The 25111-nt window shown below is 41.6% G+C and overlaps 1 protein-coding gene across 1 annotated transcript in view; it reads left to right on the top strand.

The window, feature by feature from the left end:
* The window catches only part of LOC148502558 (rab3 GTPase-activating protein non-catalytic subunit-like), a 242351-nt gene that overhangs the window by 125479 nt on the left and 91761 nt on the right, over positions 1–25111 (top strand). The window contains exon 6 of the mRNA XM_088449690.1: positions 9294–9369. Within this exon, the coding sequence (XP_088305816.1) occupies positions 9294–9369 (76 nt within the window). The remainder of the gene's footprint in view (positions 1–9293; positions 9370–25111) is intronic.

Consider the following 25111-nt stretch of genomic DNA (forward strand, 5'->3'; position numbering starts at 1 on the left):
ATGTCTGTTTCCTATGCTGTATGTCTGTTTCCTATGCTGTATGTCTGTTTCCTATGCTGTATGTCTGTTTCCTATGCTGTATGTCTGTTTCCTATGCTGTATGTCTGTTTCCTATGCTGCATGTCTGTTTCCTATGCTGCATGTCTGTTTCGTTTTGTGTTCTTATTTGTGATTGATAGAAAATAAATAACATTTGTTTTAATTCAATCGAGAAAATATCAGATTATTATAAAATAGCTTTTCACAATGACTATATTACTAATGTACATACAGTATAGTGCAAGTAGCGTAGCTCAAAATATAGAGCTAATAAAAACATTCTGAAATCATTTTAGTTTTCTCGACCTCACATTAGTAATGTATGACTATTTTTAGAAAGGAAATAAATTAAAAGTATTAATTTGTTTTACAGTGTTAGGAATTCTCCCATGTGCCAATGGGTATTATGTGACCTTAATGCACACGTTTCACTGCAGATATGCTGCATGGTGAAATGGAGTGATATACCATGGTTGTATGTGTGTGACGTATAAACGTGTGTGTGTATGGGGGGGATACATGATATACTGTATGTATATTTTAAGGGAATATTAATTATTCACCTGCACTTCCGGCCCAACTACTGGTCCAGAGATAGATTGCTCTTCACACTCTATCAGAGAAAATAATTATTTGTGCATGTGTGTGTGCACATGTGTGTGTGTGTTGGGGGATTTGTGTTGTTGTGAATGGGATGGTGGGCCTCGTGGCAATGCAGCCATGACATCATAAAGAGGTCTATTCTACCAAGTGTGATTTGATCAAAGTGAACCTCTTGTTACAACAAATGAATCTATTGTCTAATCCTCCAGGGAGACCAGAGAAAAGCCAGTGCTTAATACATATCCCAATCTCAGTATTTACTGTAACAAGGACACCTGATCTTTCCACACTGCACAATGGCTAAGGCTGGCACACACTTACAATTACTTACATATCTAAAATGTTAATTGTTTTGATCGACAACACATGTGAAGTAACATAACCCTTACTTATTACCCTCATCTCACCAATATTAGCTGCTGCCTCTGCTGGGGGGACCACTCCCCTTCCTCACCTGCGGGGTACTTTTTGCATGTTAATAGCACAGGCAATGGCTGAATTTACAGTGGGTACATTATCTTCTTCAGGAACATTACCTTAAAAATGCCTTAAAACAGGATGTTACTTTTTATTGGTATCTGCTGTATTATTACCTCCAACCACATAGGGCGGTCAGAGGTGTGCATGCGCTATCTTCTTTATGCGCGATAATGCTTCCTTGCAGCGTGGGTACACTACCTGGTGGCGTGCTGCTTTGCGGCATGAGTACGCTGTTTTGCGGCGTGCTACTGTGCCACGTGCGTACGCTATTTTGAGGTGTGAACACGCTACTTTGCTGCGTGTGCACGCTGCCTAATGGTGTGAGTACGCTGCTTTGCGGCGTGCATACACCACCGTGCCACGTGTTCCCCTTGTGCTGCCACAACTTCAAACAATCATTATACTTCACTCTTTTCTTCAAAAATTTGACTAAACATATGTTATCTCTAACATTACTCAGTACCTCCGAATCAAAACTGCCAACTTTGGAAAAGGGTTTCATACATCCTTTGGTCATCTTGACCCATATGTCGCAGTACGCTGTAGCATACGCGCCATATTTCACATTCATTATATACCGGCCCTTCCATAAGCAGCATCTCCTCGTCCATCCCTAGCGACTGTTTAGCACCCATCTGGGATAACGCTTTTGCTACTTTCGCTAGAGATTTCGACCGGTGGACGAATTAAACAAACTGCGTCCACTCACTTCCTCCCACTGTACACAACCAAGCGCTAAGCGTGTTATATCAGTTTTACACAATGAGGAAACAGACTTTAGTCTATGCTAATACCCTGCTCACCGGACAAATTCACAAGCTTCGTCCGACAGCTTCCTACTTTGAGTTCCTCTTCACTGATAGCATCTAAGTATTCCAATAACACTTAACCTTGCCACTGATTCCCTCTCACACATCACCAAGTCACAATCAGTTTTTATACGCAACCATGCGGTGTGTACGCAACTGTGCGGTCCAATCGCTTCGCCTATAGATACTACCTTATCAATAAGCTTTGCGATTACTATTGGGCGTGTCTGCCGAAAACCACTTAGTTTTCGTCGAGAACCGAAATCCCTGCTCTCGCTGCCAGTATACCTGCTGTGTATACCTACTCGGTAGTCGTGTTGCCTCGCCAGACACCTACCGGGTCTCTCCTGTTTCGCTCCGACAGTGAAGAAAAACCTTTTTTGTTTTTCTTTTCCCTTATCACATCACAAGCATACGTTCACATTCATATACCTTTGTTTTCTGGCCAGAAAAATGCTTTCCCTCGTGGCAATACCTATTCAGAGGTTTTAACAAGCGATACACGACTATCAACATGATTGCTTAAAATGTGGCAGTAATACAGGGAAGATGCATATGCTATTTGCGAATCGCCTATTGCAGCGCAAAAGTGACAATAAAAGAAACAGACTTTTTTCTCTCTTGTCCCTGGATTCTAATCAGCGTTCCTTAGATCACCCAAAAACGGATATTCTGTTTCACAACACAGAGTACAAAACAGGTTTTAAACAGATTGCGTTCTTACCCGTATGTGACGTGTCCACCCTTTGATGAGGAACCGAAATCCGGTCGCTTTGAATATATTCCAGTAGCGGAACCTCAAGGCCGAGCCCCCATCTATTAATTCCTAACAGTCGCTAGTCGCTCTTTAGCTCTGCAAGTCGCCTAAGAAAGAATTGCTTTCCTGTCCAATCGTGTGGTTCCAAAGCACAAAAAGTTTTTTATGTAAAAAGTAACATGATGTAAGATTTAACAACTAGAGTAAAGAGCAACAAAAATAGTACAGCCGATACATACGCTTGCGCACTGGTCCCAGTATACAGTCATCAATCCAGAAGCCTGCGGTCGCATAGAAGATGTCCCCTACACTGAGGTCAGGACACCAGCTTATATATCTTACAGGTTTCAGAGTTAAAGAGACAAATTGACAAGTTCTCATTGGTTCTTGCTTCTGATCAATCTGGTCATTGGTCGGTTCATACGGTGTCATCAGGGGTATAGCTCAGTCTTCCAACAGTCACATTGTGTAGTTTCCCGCCGAACAACTGGTTAATACTGGCTACAACACTGCATACAAGTAATAACATTCTAATACAATAACTCCCAATCATCCATAACTAGCGAACGCAAGATGCGAATCCTTCACCGATAGAAACTGATGTCTGCAAATGAACAGGGATTTAGTATGTTACCAAACATGACATGTCCACTGTATTCTAACACTGGTTATTAACTATAATGTGTGGGAACCCTTTTTAATGTATGCGTTCGCATATGTGCGTCTGTGTGTGTGTGTGATGGATTCGCATTTGTGTGCTTTGGATTGTGCGACGCAAAGTAGCATCCTCGTAACAAGTCATCCGACCATAGACGACTATATCGTCAGATAATTGTACAGCGATCATATCCAATTATTTGACTTATACAGCTCTATGTATCCCCTGACAAGCCAGAAAAGGTAACTGTGTATGTGACTAGGTGTGTGTCCTACTGAGAGGGAGCATTGCAGGGAGTATATCAGCAGTGCTCTATGTATCCCCTGACAAGCCAGAAAAGGTAACTGTGTATGTGACTAGGTGTGTGTCCTACTGAGGGGGAGCATTGCAGGGAGTATATCAGCTGTGCTCTATGTATCCCCTGACAAGCCAGAAAAGGTAACTGTGTATGTGACTAGGTGTGTGTCCTACTGAGGGGGAGCATTGCAGGGAGTATATCAGCAGTGCTCTATGTATCCCCTGACAAGCCAGAAAAGGTAACTGTGTATGTGACTAGGTGTGTGTCCTACTGAGGGGGAGCATTGCAGGGAGTATATCAGCAGTGCTCTATGTATCCCCTGACAAGCCAGAAAAGGTAACTGTGTATGTGACTAGGTGTGTGTCCTACTGAGGGGGAGCATTGCAGGGAGTATATCATCTGTGCTCTATGTATCCCCTGACAAGCCAGAAAAGGTAACTGTGTATGTGACTAGGTGTGTGTCCTACTGAGAGGGAGCATTGCAGGGAGTATATCAGCAGTGCTCTATGTATCCCCTGACAAGCCAGAAAAGGTAACTGTGTATGTGACTAGGTGTGTGTCCTACTGAGGGGGAGCATTGCAGGGAGTATATCAGCAGTGCTCTATGTATCCCCTGACAAGCCAGAAAAGGTAACTGTGTATGTGACTAGGTGTGTGTCCTACTGAGGGGGAGCATTGCAGGGAATATATCAGCTGTGCTCTATGTATCCCCTGACAAGCCAGAAAAGGTAACTGTGTATGTGACTAGGTGTGTGTCCTACTGAGAGGGAGCATTGCAGGGAATATATCAGCAGTGCTCTATGTATCCCCTGACAAGCCAGAAAAGGTAACTGTGTATGTGACTAGGTGTGTGTCCTACTGAGGGGGAGCATTGCAGGGAGTATATCAGCAGTGCTCTATGTATCCCCTGACAAGCCAGAAAAGGTAACTGTGTATGTGACTAGGTGTGTGTCCTACTGAGGGGGAGCATTGCAGGGAGTATATCAGCAGTGCTCTATGTATCCCCTGACAAGCCAGAAAAGGTAACTGTGTATGTGACTAGGTGTGTGTCCTACTGAGGGGAGCATTGCAGGGAATATATCAGCAGTGCTCTATGTATCCCCTGACAAGCCAGAAAAGGTAACTGTGTATGTGACTAGGTGTGTGTCCTACTGAGAGGGAGCATTGCAGGGAATATATCAGCAGTGCTCTATGTATCCCCTGACAAGCCAGAAAAGGTAACTGTGTATGTGACTAGGTGTGTGTCCTACTGAGGGGGAGCATTGCAGGGAATATATCAGCAGTGCTCTATGTATCCCCTGACAAGCCAGAAAAGGTAACTGTGTATGTGACTAGGTGTGTGTCCTACTGAGGGGGAGCATTGCAGGGAGTATATCAGCAGTGCTCTATGTATCCCCTGACAAGCCAGAAAAGGTAACTGTGTATGTGACTAGGTGTGTGTCCTACTGAGGGGGAGCATTGCAGGGAGTATATCAGCAGTGCTCTATGTATCCCCTGACAAGCCAGAAAAGGTAACTGTGTATGTGACTAGGTGTGTGTCCTACTGAGGGGGAGCATTGCAGGGAGTATATCAGCAGTGCTCTATGTATCCCCCTGACAAGCCAGAGAAGGTAACTGTGTATGTGACTAGGTGTGTGTCCTACTGAGGGGGAGCATTGCAGGGAGTATATCAGCTGTGCTCTATGTATCCCCTGACAAGCCAGAAAAGGTAACTGTGTATGTGACTAGGTGTGTGTCCTACTGAGAGGGAGCATTGCAGGGAGTATATCAGCAGTGCTCTATGTATCCCCCTGACAAGCCAGAAAAGGTAACTGTGTATGTGACTAGGTGTGTGTCCTACTGAGAGGGAGCATTGCAGGGAGTATATCAGCAGTGCTCTATGTATCCCCTGACAAGCCAGAAAAGGTAACTGTGTATGTGACTAGGTGTGTGTCCTACTGAGAGGGAGCATTGCAGGGAGTATATCAGCAGTGCTCTATGTATCCCCTGACAAGCCAGAAAAGGTAACTGTGTATGTGACTAGGTGTGTGTCCTACTGAGGGGAGCATTGCAGGGAATATATCAGCAGTGCTCTATGTATCCCCTGACAAGCCAGAAAAGGTAACTGTGTATGTGACTAGGTGTGTGTCCTACTGAGGGGGAGCATTGCAGGGAGTATATCAGCAGTGCTCTATGTATCCCCCTGACAAGCCAGAAAAGGTAACTGTGTATGTGACTAGGTGTGTGTCCTACTGAGGGGGAGCATTGCAGGGAGTATATCAGCAGTGCTCTATGTATCCCCTGACAAGCCAGAAAAGGTAACTGTGTATGTGACTAGGTGTGTGTCCTACTGAGAGGGAGCATTGCAGGGAGTATATCAGCAGTGCTCTATGTATCCCCTGACAAGCCAGAAAAGGTAACTGTGTATGTGACTAGGTGTGTGTCCTACTGAGAGGGAGCATTGCAGGGAGTATATCAGCAGTGCTCTATGTATCCCCTGACAAGCCAGAAAAGGTAACTGTGTATGTGACTAGGTGTGTGTCCTACTGAGGGGGAGCATTGCAGGGAATATATCAGCAGTGCTCTATGTATCCCCTGACAAGCCAGAAAAGGTAACTGTGTATGTGACTAGGTGTGTGTCCTACTGAGGGGGAGCATTGCAGGGAGTATATCAGCAGTGCTCTATGTATCCCCTGACAAGCCAGAAAAGGTAACTGTGTATGTGACTAGGTGTGTGTCCTACTGAGGGGGAGCATTGCAGGGAGTATATCAGCAGTGCTCTATGTATCCCCTGACAAGCCAGAAAAGGTAACTGTGTATGTGACTAGGTGTGTGTCCTACTGAGGGGGAGCATTGCAGGGAGTATATCAGCAGTGCTCTATGTATCCCCCTGACAAGCCAGAGAAGGTAACTGTGTATGTGACTAGGTGTGTGTCCTACTGAGGGGGAGCATTGCAGGGAGTATATCAGCTGTGCTCTATGTATCCCCTGACAAGCCAGAAAAGGTAACTGTGTATGTGACTAGGTGTGTGTCCTACTGAGAGGGAGCATTGCAGGGAGTATATCAGCAGTGCTCTATGTATCCCCCTGACAAGCCAGAAAAGGTAACTGTGTATGTGACTAGGTGTGTGTCCTACTGAGAGGGAGCATTGCAGGGAGTATATCAGCAGTGCTCTATGTATCCCCTGACAAGCCAGAAAAGGTAACTGTGTATGTGACTAGGTGTGTGTCCTACTGAGAGGGAGCATTGCAGGGAGTATATCAGCAGTGCTCTATGTATCCCCCTGACAAGCCAGAAAAGGTAACTGTGTATGTGACTAGGTGTGTGTCCTACTGAGAGGGAGCATTGCAGGGAGTATATCAGCAGTGCTCTATGTATCCCCTGACAAGCCAGAAAAGGTAACTGTGTATGTGACTAGGTGTGTGTCCTACTGAGGGGGAGCATTGCAGGGAGTATATCAGCAGTGCTCTATGTATCCCCCTGACAAGCCAGAAAAGGTAACTGTGTATGTGACTAGGTGTGTGTCCTACTGAGAGGGAGCATTGCAGGGAGTATATCAGCAGTGCTCTATGTATCCCCTGACAAGCCAGAAAAGGTAACTGTGTATGTGACTAGGTGTGTGTCCTACTGAGAGGGAGCATTGCAGGGAATATATCAGCAGTGCTCTATGTATCCCCTGACAAGCCAGAAAAGGTAACTGTGTATGTGACTAGGTGTGTGTCCTACTGAGGGGGAGCATTGCAGGGAATATATCAGCAGTGCTCTATGTATCCCCTGACAAGCCAGAAAAGGTAACTGTGTATGTGACTAGGTGTGTGTCCTACTGAGGGGGAGCATTGCAGGGAATATATCAGCAGTGCTCTATGTATCCCCTGACAAGCCAGAAAAGGTAACTGTGTATGTGACTAGGTGTGTGTCCTACTGAGGGGGAGCATTGCAGGGAATATATCAGCAGTGCTCTATGTATCCCCTGACAAGCCAGAAAAGGTAACTGTGTATGTGACTAGGTGTGTGTCCTACTGAGAGGGAGCATTGCAGGGAGTATATCAGCAGTGCTCTATGTATCCCCCTGACAAGCCAGAAAAGGTAACTGTGTATGTGACTAGGTGTGTGTCCTACTGAGGGGGAGCATTGCAGGGAGTATATCAGCAGTGCTCTATGTATCCCCTGACAAGCCAGAAAAGGTAACTGTGTATGTGACTAGGTGTGTGTCCTACTGAGAGGGAGCATTGCAGGGAATATATCAGCAGTGCTCTATGTATCCCCTGACAAGCCAGAAAAGGTAACTGTGTATGTGACTAGGTGTGTGTCCTACTGAGAGGGAGCATTGCAGGGAGTATATCAGCAGTGCTCTATGTATCCCCTGACAAGCCAGAAAAGGTAACTGTGTATGTGACTAGGTGTGTGTCCTACTGAGGGGGAGCATTGCAGGGAGTATATCAGCAGTGCTCTATGTATCCCCCTGACAAGCCAGAGAAGGTAACTGTGTATGTGACTAGGTGTGTGTCCTACTGAGGGGGAGCATTGCAGGGAGTATATCATCTGTGCTCTATGTATCCCCTGACAAGCCAGAAAAGGTAACTGTGTATGTGACTAGGTGTGTGTCCTACTGAGAGGGAGCATTGCAGGGAGTATATCAGCAGTGCTCTATGTATCCCCTGACAAGCCAGAAAAGGTAACTGTGTATGTGACTAGGTGTGTGTCCTACTGAGGGGAGCATTGCAGGGAGTATATCAGCAGTGCTCTATGTATCCCCTGACAAGCCAGAAAAGGTAACTGTGTATGTGACTAGGTGTGTGTCCTACTGAGGGGGAGCATTGCAGGGAGTATATCATCTGTGCTCTATGTATCCCCTGACAAGCCAGAAAAGGTAACTGTGTATGTGACTAGGTGTGTGTCCTACTGAGAGGGAGCATTGCAGGGAGTATATCAGCAGTGCTCTATGTATCCCCTGACAAGCCAGAAAAGGTAACTGTGTATGTGACTAGGTGTGTGTCCTACTGAGAGGGAGCATTGCAGGGAGTATATCAGCAGTGCTCTATGTATCCCCCTGACAAGCCAGAAAAGGTAACTGTGTATGTGACTAGGTGTGTGTCCTACTGAGGGGGAGCATTGCAGGGAGTATATCAGCAGTGCTCTATGTATCCCCTGACAAGCCAGAAAAGGTAACTGTGTATGTGACTAGGTGTGTGTCCTACTGAGAGGGAGCATTGCAGGGAATATATCAGCAGTGCTCTATGTATCCCCTGACAAGCCAGAAAAGGTAACTGTGTATGTGACTAGGTGTGTGTCCTACTGAGGGGAGCATTGCAGGGAATATATCACATCTGTGTATGCAGCGGCCTGCAATGAGTGATTCTGTGCCGTTCCTTTTTTACCCTCCGCATTTCCTTTTCTCTATACGTATGCCTGAGAAGAAAGTAAAGTATTGCAATCAGCAGGGGAGGGTCTGGCGCATGTAGGAAAAGTGGAGCTGCCTCACATGTGCTGTATAACTGCTCTTTCTTCTGAATGTGCAGAAAGATTTTCACTTCTCATTTGAATATAGATATATTTAATTATAACCCCATTAGTTAATTCATTTAGAAAAGTTACCTTTTAATTATGGTGCCATGTACTATATATGTACTTTAAAAGTTAAATGTTTTCCTCTTGTCTCCATTGTACAGAAGTTCTACAGGAAGGCCAGACTGGACGTGTATTGTCGTAGGCTTCACCTCTGGATATGTGCGCTTCTATACCGAGGTTTGTGCCTGTTACATTGTGCTGTAACCCATAGAAACTGTGACTAATAGTATACGTGCGCTTCTATACCGAGGTTTGTGTCTGTTACATTGTGCTGTAACCCATAGAAACTGTGACTAATAGTATATGTGCGCTTCTATACCGAGGTTTGTGTCTGTTACATTGTGCTGTAACCCATAGAAACTGTGACTAATAGTATATGTGCGCTTCTATACCGAGGTTTGTGTCTGTTACATTGTACTGGAACCCATAGATACTGTGACTAATAGTATATGTGCGCTTCTATACCGAGGTTTGTGTCTGTTACATTGTGCTGTAACCCATAGAAACTGTGACTAATAGTATATGTGTGCTTCTATACCGAGGTTTGTGTCTGTTACATTGTGCTGTAACCCATAGATACTGTGACTAATAGTATATGTGCGCTTCTATACCGAGGTTTGTCTGTTACATTGTGCTGTAACCCATAGATACTGTGACTAATAGTATATGTGCGCTTCTATAGCGAGGTTTGTGTCTGTTACATTGTGCTGTAACCCATAGATACTGTGACTAATAGTATATGTGCGCTTCTATACCGAGGTTTGTGTCTGTTACATTGTACTGGAACCCATAGATACTGTGACTAATAGTATATGTGCGCTTCTATAGCGAGGTTTGTGCCTGTTACATTGTGCTGTAACCCATAGATACTGTGACTAATAGTATATGTGCGCTTCTATACCGAGGTTTGTGCCTGTTACATTGTGCTGTAACCCATAGAAACTGTGACTAATAGTATATGTGCGCTTCTATACCGAGGTTTGTGCCTGTTACATTGTGCTGTAACCCATAGAAACTGTGACTAATAGTATATGTGCGCTTCTATACCGAGGTTTGTGTCTGTTACATTGTACTGGAACCCATAGATACTGTGACTAATAGTATACGTGCGCTTCTATACCGAGGTTTGTGCCTGTTACATTGTGCTGTAACCCATAGATACTGTGACTAATAGTATATGTGCGCTTCTATACCGAGGTTTGTGCCTGTTACATTGTACTGTAACCCATAATACTGTGACTAATAGTATACGTGCGCTTCTATACCGAGGTTTGTGTCTGTTACATTGTGCTGTAACCCATAGATACTGTGACTAATAGTATATGTGCGCTTCTATACCGAGGTTTGTGCCTGTTACATTGTGCTGTAACCCATAGATACTGTGACTAATAGTATATGTGCGCTTCTATACCGAGTATTGTGTCTGTTACATTGTGCTGTAACCCATAGATACTGTGACTAATAGTATATGTGCGCTTCTATACCGAGGTTTGTGTCTGTTACATTGTACTGGAACCCATAGATACTGTGACTAATAGTATACGTGCGCTTCTATACCGAGGTTTGTGCCTGTTACATTGTGCTGTAACCCATAGAAACTGTGACTAATAGTATATGTGCGCTTCTATACCGAGGTTTGTGTCTGTTACATTGTACTGGAACCCATAGATACTGTGACTAATAGTATACGTGCGCTTCTATACCGAGGTTTGTGCCTGTTACATTGTGCTGTAACCCATAGATACTGTGACTAATAGTATATGTGCGCTTCTATACCGAGGTTTGTGCCTGTTACATTGTGCTGGAACCCATAGATACTGTGACTAATAGTATATGTGCGCTTCTATACCGAGGTTTGTGCCTGTTACATTGTGCTGTAACCCATAGATACTGTGACTAATAGTATATGTGCGCTTCTATACCGAGGTTTGTGTCTGTTACATTGTGCTGTAACCCATAGAAACTGTGACTAATAGTATATGTGCGCTTCTATACCGAGGTTTGTGTCTGTTACATTGTGCTGTAACCCATAGATACTGTGACTAATAGTATATGTGCGCTTCTATACCGAGTATTGTGCCTGTTACATTGTGCTGTAACCCATAGATACTGTGACTAATAGTATATGTGCGCTTCTATACCGAGGTTTGTGTCTGTTACATTGTGCTGTAACCCATAGATACTGTGACTAATAGTATATGTGCGCTTCTATACCGAGTATTGTGTCTATTACATTGTGCTGTAACCCATAGATACTGTGACTAATAGTATATGTGCGCTTCTATACCGAGGTTTGTGTCTGTTACATTGTGCTGTAACCCATAGATACTGTGACTAATAGTATATGTGCGCTTCTATACCGAGGTTTGTGTCTGTTACATTGTGCTGTAACCCATATATACTGTGACTAATAGTATATGTGCGCTTCTATACCGAGTATTGTGCCTGTTACATTGTGCTGTAACCCATAGATACTGTGACTAATAGTATATGTGCGCTTCTATACCGAGGTTTGTGTCTGTTACATTGTACTGTAACCCATAGATACTGTGACTAATAGTATATGTGCGCTTCTATACCGAGTATTGTGTCTGTTACATTGTACTGTAACCCATATATACTCTGACTAATAGTATATGTGCGCTTCTATACCGAGTATTGTGCCTGTTACATTGTACTGTAACCCATAGATACTGTGACTAATAGTATATGTGCGCTTCTATACCGAGTATTGTGCCTGTTACATTGTGCTGTAACCCATAGATACTGTGACTAATAGTATATGTGTGCTTCTATACCGAGTATTGTGTCTGTTACATTGTACTGTAACCCATAGATACTGTGACTAATAGTATATGTGCGCTTCTATACCGAGTATTGTGTCTGTTACATTGTACTGTAACCCATAGATACTGTGACTAATAGTATATGTGTGCTTCTATACCGAGTATTGTGTCTGTTACATTGTACTGTAACCCATATATACTGTGACTAATAGTATATGTGCGCTTCTATACCGAGGTTTGTGCCTGTTACATTGTACTGTAACCCATAGATACTGTGACTAATAGTATATGTGCGCTTCTATACCGAGTATTGTGTCTGTTACATTGTACTGTAACCCATAGATACTGTGACTAATAGTATATGTGCGCTTCTATACCGAGGTTTGTGCCTGATACATTGTGCTGTAACCCATAGATACTGTGACTAATAGTATATGTGCGCTTCTATACCGAGTATTGTGCCTGTTACATTGTGCTGTAACCCATAGATACTGTGACTAATAGTATATGTGTGCTTCTATACCGAGTATTGTGTCTGTTACATTGTACTGTAACCCATAGATACTGTGACTAATAGTATATGTGCGCTTCTATACCGAGGTTTGTGTCTGTTACATTGTGCTGTAACCCATAGATACTGTGACTAATAGTATATGTGCGCTTCTATACCGAGTATTGTGCCTGTTACATTGTGCTGTAACCCATAGATACTGTGACTAATAGTATATGTGCGCTTCTATACCGAGTATTGTGTCTGTTACATTGTGCTGTAACCCATAGATACTGTGACTAATAGTATATGTGCGCTTCTATACTGAGGTTTGTGTCTGTTACATTGTGCTGTAACCCATAGATACTGTGACTAATAGTATATGTGCGCTTCTATACCGAGGTTTGTGTCTGTTACATTGTGCTGTAACCCATAGATACTGTGACTAATAGTATATGTGCGCTTCTATACCGAGGTTTGTGCCTGTTACATTGTGCTGTAACCCATAGAAACTGTGACTAATAGTATATGTGCGCTTCTATACCGAGGTTTGTGCCTGTTACATTGTGCTGTAACCCATAGATACTGTGACTAATAGTAAATGTGCGCTTCTATACCGAGGTTTGTGTCTGTTACATTGTGCTGTAACCCATAGATACTGTGACTAATAGTATATGTGCGCTTCTATACCGAGGTTTGTGCCTGTTACATTGTGCTGTAACCCATAGATACTGTGACTAATAGTATATGTGCGCTTCTATACTGAGGTTTGTGTCTGTTACATTGTGCTGTAACCCATAGATACTGTGACTAATAGTATATGTGCGCTTCTATACCGAGTATTGTGTCTATTACATTGTGCTGTAACCCATAGATACTGTGACTAATAGTATATGTGCGCTTCTATACCGAGTATTGTGTCTATTACATTGTGCTGTAACCCATAGATACTGTGACTAATAGTATATGTGCGCTTCTATACCGAGTATTGTGTCTATTACATTGTGCTGTAACCCATAGATACTGTGACTAATAGTATATGTGCGCTTCTATAGCGAGGTTTGTGTCTGTTACATTGTGCTGTAACCCATAGATACTGTGACTAATAGTATATGTGTGCTTCTATACCGAGGTTTGTGTCTATTACATTGTGCTGTAACCCATAGATACTGTGACTAATAGTATATGTGCGCTTCTATAGCGAGGTTTGTGTCTGTTACATTGTGCTGTAACCCATAGATACTGTGACTAATAGTATATGTGCGCTTCTATAGCGAGGTTTGTGTCTGTTACATTGTGCTGTAACCCATAGATACTGTGACTAATAGTATATGTGCGCTTCTATAGCGAGGTTTGTGCCTGTTACATTGTGCTGTAACCCATAGATACTGTGACTAATAGTATATGTGCGCTTCTATACCGAGGTTTGTGCCTGTTACATTGTGCTGTAACCCATAGATACTGTGACTAATAGTATATGTGCGCTTCTATACCGAGGTTTGTGTCTGTTACATTGTGCTGTAACCCATAGAAACTGTGACTAATAGTATATGTGCGCTTCTATACCGAGGTTTGTGCCTGTTACATTGTGCTGTAACCCATAGAAGCTGTGACTAATAGTATATGTGTGCATCTATACCGAGGTTTGTGTCTGTTACATTGTACTGTAACCCATAGATACTGTGACTAATAGTATATGTGCGCTTCTATACCGAGTATTGTGTCTATTACATTGTGCTGTAACCCATAGATACTGTGACTAATAGTATATGTGCGCTTCTATACCGAGTATTGTATCTGTTACATTGTGCTGTAACCCATAGAAGCTGTGACTAATAGTATATGTGCGCTTCTATACCGAGTATTGTGTCTATTACATTGTGCTGTAACCCATAGATACTGTGACTAATAGTATATGTGCGCTTCTATACCGAGTATTGTGTCTATTACATTGTGCTGTAACCCATAGATACTGTGACTAATAGTATATGTGCGCTTCTATACCGAGTATTGTGTCTATTACATTGTGCTGTAACCCATAGATACTGTGACTAATAGTATACGTGCGCTTCTATACCGAGGTTTGTGTCTGTTACATTGTGCTGTAACCCATAGATACTGTGACTAATAGTATATGTGCGCTTCTATACCGAGGTTTGTGCCTGTTACATTGTGCTGTAACCCATAGATACTGTGACTAATAGTATATGTGCGCTTCTATACCGAGGTTTGTGTCTGTTACATTGTGCTGTAACCCATAGAAACTGTGACTAATAGTATATGTGCGCTTCTATACCGAGGTTTGTGCCTGTTACATTGTGCTGTTACCCATAGAAGCTGTGACTAATAGTATATGTGCGCTTCTATACCGAGTATTGTGTCTATTACATTGTGCTGTAACCCATAGATACTGTGACTAATAGTATATGTGCGCTTCTATACCGAGTATTGTATCTGTTACATTGTGCTGTAACCCATAGATACTGTGACTAATAGTATATGTGCGCTTCTGTACCGAGTATTGTGTCTGTTACATTGTGCTGTAACCCATAGATACTGTGACTAATAGTATATGTGCGCTTCTGTACCGAGTATTGTGTCTGTTACATTGTGCTGTAACCCATAGATACTGTGACTAATAGTATATGTGCGCTTCTATACCGAGGTTTGTGTCTGTTACATTGTGCTGTAACCCATAGATACTGTGACTAATAGTATATGTGCTCTTCTATACCGAGGTTTGTGTCTGTTACATTGTGCTGTAACCCATAGAAACTGTGACTAATAGTATATGTGCGCTTCTGTACCGAGTATTGTGTCTGTTACATTGTGCTGTAACCCATAGATACTGTGACTAATAGTATATGTGCGCTTCTATACCGAGGTTTGTGTCTGTTACATTGTGCTGTAACCCATAGATACTGTGACTAATAGTATATGTGCGCTTCTATACCGAGGTTTGTGCCTGTTACATTGTGCTGTAACCCATAGATACTGTGACTAATAGTATATGTGCGCTTCTATACCGAGTATTGTGTCTGTTACATTGTGCTGTAACCCATAGATACTGTGACTAATAGTATATGTGCGCTTCTATACCGAGGTTTGTGTCTGTTACATTGTGCTGTAACCCATAGAAACTGTGACTAATAGTATATGTGCGCTTCTATACCGAGGTTTGTGTCTGTTACATTGTACTGGAACCCATAGATACTGTGACTAATAGTATACGTGCGCTTCTATACCGAGGTTTGTGCCTGTTACATTGTGCTGTAACCCATAGATACTGTGACTAATAGTATATGTGCGCTTCTATACCGAGGTTTGTGCCTGTTACATTGTACTGTAACCCATAATACTGTGACTAATAGTATACGTGCGCTTCTATACCGAGGTTTGTGTCTGTTACATTGTGCTGGAACCCATAGATACTGTGACTAATAGTATATGTGCGCTTCTATACCGAGGTTTGTGCCTGTTACATTGTGCTGTAACCCATAGATACTGTGACTAATAGTATATGTGCGCTTCTATACCGAGGTTTGTGTCTGTTACATTGTACTGGAACCCATAGATACTGTGACTAATAGTATACGTGCGCTTCTATACCGAGGTTTGTGTCTGTTACATTGTGCTGTAACCCATAGATACTGTGACTAATAGTATATGTGCGCTTCTATACCGAGTATTGTGCCTGTTACATTGTGCTGTAACCCATAGATACTGTGACTAATAGTATATGTGCGCTTCTATACCGAGGTTTGTGTCTGTTACATTGTGCTGTAACCCATAGAAACTGTGACTAATAGTATATGTGCGCTTCTATACCGAGGTTTGTGTCTGTTACATTGTGCTGTAACCCATAGATACTGTGACTAATAGTATATGTGCGCTTCTATACCGAGTATTGTGCCTGTTACATTGTGCTGTAACCCATAGATACTGTGACTAATAGTATATGTGCGCTTCTATACCGAGGTTTGTGTCTGTTACATTGTGCTGTAACCCATAGATACTGTGACTAATAGTATATGTGCGCTTCTATACCGAGTATTGTGTCTATTACATTGTGCTGTAACCCATAGATACTGTGACTAATAGTATATGTGCGCTTCTATACCGAGTATTGTCTGTTACTTTGTGCTGTAACCCATAGATACTGTGACTAATAGTATATGTGCGCTTCTATACCGAGGTTTGTGTCTGTTACATTGTGCTGTAACCCATAGATACTGTGACTAATAGTATATGTGCGCTTCTATACCGAGGTTTGTGTCTGTTACATTGTGCTGTAACCCATAGATACTGTGACTAATAGTATATGTGCGCTTCTATACCGAGGTTTGTGTCTGTTACATTGTGCTGTAACCCATATATACTGTGACTAATAGTATATGTGCGCTTCTATACCGAGTATTGTGCCTGTTACATTGTGCTGTAACCCATAGATACTGTGACTAATAGTATATGTGCGCTTCTATACCGAGGTTTGTGTCTGTTACATTGTACTGTAACCCATAGATACTGTGACTAATAGTATATGTGTGCTTCTATACCGAGTATTGTGTCTGTTACATTGTACTGTAACCCATATATACTGTGACTAATAGTATATGTGCGCTTCTATACCGAGTATTGTGCCTGTTACATTGTACTGTAACCCATAGATACTGTGACTAATAGTATATGTGCGCTTCTATACCGAGTATTGTGCCTGTTACATTGTGCTGTAACCCATAGATACTGTGACTAATAGTATATGTGTGCTTCTATACCGAGTATTGTGTCTGTTACATTGTACTGTAACCCATAGATACTGTGACTAATAGTATATGTGCGCTTCTATACCGAGTATTGTGTCTGTTACATTGTACTGTAACCCATAGATACTGTGACTAATAGTATATGTGTGCTTCTATACCGAGTATTGTGTCTGTTACATTGTACTGTAACCCATATATACTGTGACTAATAGTATATGTGCGCTTCTATACCGAGGTTTGTGTCTGTTACATTGTACTGTAACCCATAGATACTGTGACTAATAGTATATGTGCGCTTCTATACCGAGTATTGTGTCTGTTACATTGTACTGTAACCCATAGATACTGTGACTAATAGTATATGTGCGCTTCTATACCGAGGTTTGTGCCTGATACATTGTGCTGTAACCCATAGATACTGTGACTAATAGTATATGTGCGCTTCTATACCGAGTATTGTGCCTGTTACATTGTGCTGTAACCCATAGATACTGTGACTAATAGTATATGTGTGCTTCTATACCGAGTATTGTGTCTGTTACATTGTACTGTAACCCATAGATACTGTGACTAATAGTATATGTGCGCTTCTATACCGAGGTTTGTGTCTGTTACATTGTGCTGTAACCCATAGATACTGTGACTAATAGTATATGTGCGCTTCTATACCGAGTATTGTGCCTGTTACATTGTGCTGTAACCCATAGATACTGTGACTAATAGTATATGTGCGCTTCTATACCGAGTATTGTGTCTGTTACATTGTGCTGTAACCCATAGATACTGTGACTAATAGTATATGTGCGCTTCTATACTGAGGTTTGTGTCTGTTACATTGTGCTGTAACCCATAGATACTGTGACTAATAGTATATGTGCGCTTCTATACCGAGGTTTGTGTCTGTTACATTGTGCTGTAACCCATAGATACTGTGACTAATAGTATATGTGCGCTTCTATACCGAGGTTTGTGCCTGTTACATTGTGCTGTAACCCATAGAAACTGTGACTAATAGTATATGTGCGCTTCTATACCGAGGTTTGTGCCTGTTACATTGTGCTGTAACCCATAGATACTGTGACTAATAGTAAATGTGCGCTTCTATACCGAGGTTTGTGTCTGTTACATTGTGCTGTAACCCATAGATACTGTGACTAATAGTATATGTGCGCTTCTATACCGAGGTTTGTGCCTGTTACATTGTGCTGTAACCCATAGATACTGTGACTAATAGTATATGTGCGCTTCTATACTGAGGTTTGTGTCTGTTACATTGTGCTGTAACCCATAGATACTGTGACTAATAGTATATGTGCGCTTCTATACCGAGTATTGTGTCTATTACATTGTGCTGTAACCCATAGATACTGTGACTAATAGTATATGTGCGCTTCTATACCGAGTATTGTGTCTATTACATTGTGCTGTAACCCATAGATACTGTGACTAATAGTATATGTGCGCTTCTATACCGAGTATTGTGTCTATTACATTGTGCTGTAACCCATAGATACTGTGACTAATAGTATATGTGCGCTTCTATAGCGAGGTTTGTGTCTGTTACATTGTGCTGTAACCCATAGATACTGTGACTAATAGTATATGTGTGCTTCTATACCGAGGTTTGTGTCTATTACATTGTGCTGTAACCCATAGATACTGTGACTAATAGTATATGTGCGCTTCTATAGCGAGGTTTGTGTCTGTTACATTGTGCTGTAACCCATAGATACTGTGACTAATAGTATATGTGCGCTTCTATAGCGAGGTTTGTGTCTGTTACATTGTGCTGTAACCCATAGATACTGTGACTAATAGTATATGTGCGCTTCTATAGCGAGGTTTGTGCCTGTTACATTGTGCTGTAACCCATAGATACTGTGACTAATAGTATATGTGCGCTTCTATACCGAGGTTTGTGCCTGTTACATTGTGCTGTAACCCATAGATACTGTGACTAATAGTATATGTGCGCTTCTATACCGAGGTTTGTGTCTGTTACATTGTGCTGTAACCCATAGAAACTGTGACTAATAGTATATGTGCGCTTCTATACCGAGGTTTGTGCCTGTTACATTGTGCTGTAACCCATAGAAGCTGTGACTAATAGTATATGTGTGCATCTATACCGAGGTTTGTGTCTGTTACATTGTACTGTAACCCATAGATACTGTGACTAATAGTATATGTGCGCTTCTATACCGAGTATTGTGTCTATTACATTGTGCTGTAACCCATAGATACTGTGACTAATAGTATATGTGCGCTTCTATACCGAGTATTGTATCTGTTACATTGTGCTGTAACCCATAGAAGCTGTGACTAATAGTATATGTGCGCTTCTATACCGAGTATTGTGTCTATTACATTGTGCTGTAACCCATAGATACTGTGACTAATAGTATATGTGCGCTTCTATACCGAGTATTGTGTCTATTACATTGTGCTGTAACCCATAGATACTGTGACTAATAGTATATGTGCGCTTCTATACCGAGTATTGTGTCTATTACATTGTGCTGTAACCCATAGATACTGTGACTAATAGTATATGTGCGCTTCTATAGCGAGGTTTGTGTCTGTTACATTGTGCTGTAACCCATAGATACTGTGACTAATAGTATATGTGCGCTTCTATACCGAGGTTTGTGCCTGTTACATTGTGCTGTAACCCATAGATACTGTGACTAATAGTATATGTGCGCTTCTATACCGAGGTTTGTGTCTGTTACATTGTGCTGTAACCCATAGAAACTGTGACTAATAGTATATGTGCGCTTCTATACCGAGGTTTGTGCCTGTTACATTGTGCTGTAACCCATAGAAGCTGTGACTAATAGTATATGTGCGCTTCTATACCGAGTATTGTGTCTATTACATTGTGCTGTAACCCATAGATACTGTGACTAATAGTATATGTGCGCTTCTATACCGAGTATTGTATCTGTTACATTGTGCTGTAACCCATAGATACTGTGACTAATAGTATATGTGCGCTTCTGTACCGAGTATTGTGTCTGTTACATTGTGCTGTAACCCATAGATACTGTGACTAATAGTATATGTGCGCTTCTGTACCGAGTATTGTGTCTGTTACATTGTGCTGTAACCCATAGATACTGTGACTAATAGTATATGTGCGCTTCTATACCGAGGTTTGTGTCTGTTACATTGTGCTGTAACCCATAGATACTGTGACTAATAGTATATGTGCTCTTCTATACCGAGGTTTGTGTCTGTTACATTGTGCTGTAACCCATAGAAACTGTGACTAATAGTATATGTGCGCTTCTGTACCGAGTATTGTGTCTGTTACATTGTGCTGTAACCCATAGATACTGTGACTAATAGTATATGTGCGCTTCTATACCGAGGTTTGTGTCTGTTACATTGTGCTGTAACCCATAGATACTGTGACTAATAGTATATGTGCGCTTCTATACCGAGGTTTGTGCCTGTTACATTGTGCTGTAACCCATAGATACTGTGACTAATAGTATATGTGCGCTTCTATACCGAGTATTGTGTCTGTTACATTGTGCTGTAACCCATAGATACTGTGACTAATAGTATATGTGCGCTTCTATACCGAGGTTTGTGTCTGTTACATTGTGCTGTAACCCATAGAAACTGTGACTAATAGTATATGTGCGCTTCTATACCGAGTATTGTGTCTGTTACATTGTGCTGTAACCCATAGATACTGTGACTAATAGTATATGTGCGCTTCTATACCGAGTATTGTGTCTGTTACATTGTGCTGTAACCCATAGATACTGTGACTAATAGTATATGTGCGCTTCTATACCGAGTATTGTGTCTGTTACATTGTGCTGTAACCCATAGATACTGTGACTAATAGTATATGTGCGCTTCTATACCGAGGTTTGTGTCTGTTACATTGTGCTGTAACCCATAGATACTGTGACTAATAGTATATGTGCTCTTCTATACCGAGGTTTGTGCCTGTTACATTGTGCTGTAACCCATAGATACTGTGACTAATAGTATATGTGCGCTTCTATACTGAGGTTTGTGTCTGTTACATTGTGCTTTAACCCATAGATACTGTGACTAATAGTATATGTGCGCTTCTATACCGAGGTTTGTGTCTGTTACATTGTGCTGTAACCCATAGATACTGTGACTAATAGTATATGTGCGCTTCTATACCGAGGTTTGTGTCTGTTACATTGTGCTGTAACCCATAGATACTGTGACTAATAGTATATGTGCGCTTCTATACCGAGGTTTGTGTCTGTTACATTGTGCTGTAACCCATAGATACTGTGACTAATAGTATATGTGCGCTTCTATACCGAGTATTGTATCTGTTACATTGTGCTGTAACCCATAGAAACTGTGACTAATAGTATATGTGCGCTTCTATACTGAGGTTTGTGCCTGTTACATTGTGCTGTAACCCATAGATACTGTGACTAATAGTATATGTGCGCTTCTATACCGAGTATTGTATCTGTTACATTGTGCGCTTCTATACCGAGGTTTGTGTCTGTTACATTGTGCTGTAACCCATAGATACTGTGACTAATAGTATATGTGCGCTTCTATACCGAGGTTTGTGCCTGTTACATTGTGCTGTAACCCATAGAAACTGTGACTAATAGTATATGTGCGCGTCTATACCGAGGTATGTGTCTGTTACATTGTGCTGTAACCCATAGATACTGTGACTAATAGTATATGTGCGCTTCTATACCGAGTATTGTGCCTGTTACATTGTGCTGTAACCCATAGATACTGTGACTAATAGTAGATGTGCGCTTCTATACCGAGGTTTGTGTCTGTTACATTGTGCTGTAACCCATAGATACTGTGACTAATAGTATATGTGCGCTTCTATACCGAGGTTTGTGTCTGTTACATTGTGCTGTAACCCATAGAAACTGTGACTAATAGTATATGTGCGCTTCTATACCGAGGTTTGTGCCTGTTACATTGTACTGTAACCCATAGATACTGTGACTAATAGTATATGTGCGCTTCTATACCGAGGTTTGTGTCTGTTACATTGTACTGGAACCCATAGATACTGTGACTAATAGTATATGTGCGCTTCTATAGCGAGGTTTGTGCCTGTTACATTGTGCTGTAACCCATAGATACTGTGACTAATAGTATATGTGCGCTTCTATACCGAGGTTTGTGCCTGTTACATTGTGCTGTAACCCATAGAAACTGTGACTAATAGTATATGTGCGCGTCTATACCGAGGTTTGTGTCTGTTACATTGTACTGGAACCCATAGATACTGTGACTAATAGTATATGTGCGCTTCTATACCGAGGTTTGTGCCTGTTACATTGTGCTGTAACCCATAGAAACTGTGACTAATAGTATATGTGCGCTTCTATACCGAGGTTTGTGCCTGTTACATTGTGCTGTAACCCATAGATACTGTGACTAATAGTATATGTGCGCTTCTATACCGAGGTTTGTGTCTGTTACATTGTGCTGTAACCCATAGAAACTGTGACTAATAGTATATGTGCGTTTCTATACCGAGTATTGTGCCTGTTACATTGTGCTGTAACCCATAGAAACTGTGACTAATAGTATATGTGCGCTTCTATACTGAGGTTTGTGCCTGTTACATTGTGCTGTAACCCATAGAAGCTGTGACTAATAGTATATGTGCGCTTCTATACCGAGTATTGTGTCTGTTACATTGTGCTGTAACCCATAGATACTGTGACTAATAGTATATGTGCGCTTCTGTACCGAGTATTGTGTCTGTTACATTGTGCTGTAACCCATAGAAACTGTGACTAATAGTATATGTGCGCTTCTATACCGAGGTTTGTGCCTGTTACATTGTGCTGTAACCCATAGAAACTGTGACTAATAGTATATGTGCGCTTCTATACCGAGGTTTGTGCCTGTTACATTGTACTGTAACCCATAGATACTGTGACTAATAGTATATGTGCGCTTCTATACCGAGGTTTGTGTCTGTTACATTGTGCTGTAACCCATAGATACTGTGACTAATAGTATATGTGCGCTTCTATACCGAGGTTTGTGCCTGTTACATTGTACTGTAACCCATAGATACTGTGACTAATAGTATATGTGCGCTTCTATACCGAGTATTGTCTGTTACATTGTACTGTAACCCATAGATACTGTGACTAATAGTATATGTGCGCTTCTATACCGAGGTTTGTGTCTGTTACATTGTGCTGTAACCCATAGATACTGTGACTAATAGTATATGTGCGCTTCTATACCGAGTATTATGTCTGTTACATTGTACTGTAACCCATAGATGCTGTGACTAATAGTATATGTGCGCTTCTATACCGAGGTTTGTGCCTGTTACATTGTACTGTAACCCATAGATACTGTGACTAATAGTATATGTGCGCTTCTATACCGAGGTTTGTGCCTGTTACATTGTGCTGTAACCCATAGAAACTGTGACTAATAGTATATGTGCGCTTCTATACCGAGTATTGTGTCTGTTACATTGTACTGTAACCCATAGATACTGTGACTAATAGTATATGTGCGCTTCTATACCGAGTATTGTGTCTGTTACATTGTGCTGTAACCCATAGAAACTGTGACTAATAGTATATGTGCGCTTCTATACCGAGTATTGTGTCTATTACATTGTGCTGTAACCCATAGATACTGTGACTAATAGTATATGTGCGCTTCTATACCGAGGTTTGTGCCTGTTACATTGTGCTGTAACCCATAGATACTGTGACTAATAGTATATGTGCGCTTCTATACCGAGTATTGTGTCTGTTACATTGTGCTGTAACCCATAGAAGCTGTGACTAATAGTATATGTGTGCTTCTATACCGAGTATTGTGCCTGTTATATTGTGCTGTAACCCATAGATACTGTGACTAATAGTATATGTGCGCTTCTATACCGAGATTTGTGCCTGTTACATTGTGCTGTAACCCATAGATACTGTGACTAATAGTATATGTGCGCTTCTATACCGAGTATTGTGCCTGTTACATTGTACTGTAACCCATAGATACTGTGACTAATAGTATATGTGTGCTTCTATACCGAGTATTGTGCCTGTTACATTGTGCTGTAACCCATAGATACTGTGACTAATAGTATATGTGTGCTTCTATACCGAGGTTTGTGTCTGTTACATTGTACTGTAACCCATAGATACTGTGACTAATAGTATATGTGCGCTTCTATACCGAGTATTGTGCCTGTTACATTGTGCTGTAACCCATAGATACTGTGACTAATAGTATATGTGCGCTTCTATACCGAGGTTTGTGCCTGTTACATTGTGCTGTAACCCATAGATACTGTGACTAATAGTATATGTGCGCTTCTATACCGAGGTTTGTGCCTGTTACATTGTACTGTAACCCATAGATACTGTGACTAATAGTATATGTGCGCTTCTATACCGAGTATTGTGTCTGTTACATTGTGCTGGAACCCATAGATACTGTGACTAATAGTATATGTGCGCTTCTATACCGAGGTTTGTGCCTGTTACATTGTACTGTAACCCATAGATACTGTGACTAATAGTATATGTGTGCTTCTATACCGAGTATTGTGTCTATTACATTGTGCTGTAACCCATAGATACTGTGACTAATAGTATATGTGCGCTTCTATACCGAGTATTGTGCCTGTTACATTGTGCTGGAACCCATAGATACTGTGACAAATAGTATATGTGCGCTTCTATACCGAGGTTTGTGTCTGTTACATTGTGCTGGAACCCATAGAAGCTGTGACTAATAGTATATGTGTGCTTCTATACCGAGGTTTGTGCCTGTTACATTGTACTGTAACCCATAGATACTGTGACTAATAGTATATGTGCGCTTCTATACCGAGTATTGTGTCTGTTACATTG

The sequence above is a fragment of the Taudactylus pleione genome, unplaced genomic scaffold, assembly GCF_031769625.1.
Source record: "Taudactylus pleione unplaced genomic scaffold, aTauple2 ptg000491l, whole genome shotgun sequence".
NCBI classification, from domain to species: Eukaryota; Metazoa; Chordata; class Amphibia; order Anura; family Myobatrachidae; genus Taudactylus; species Taudactylus pleione.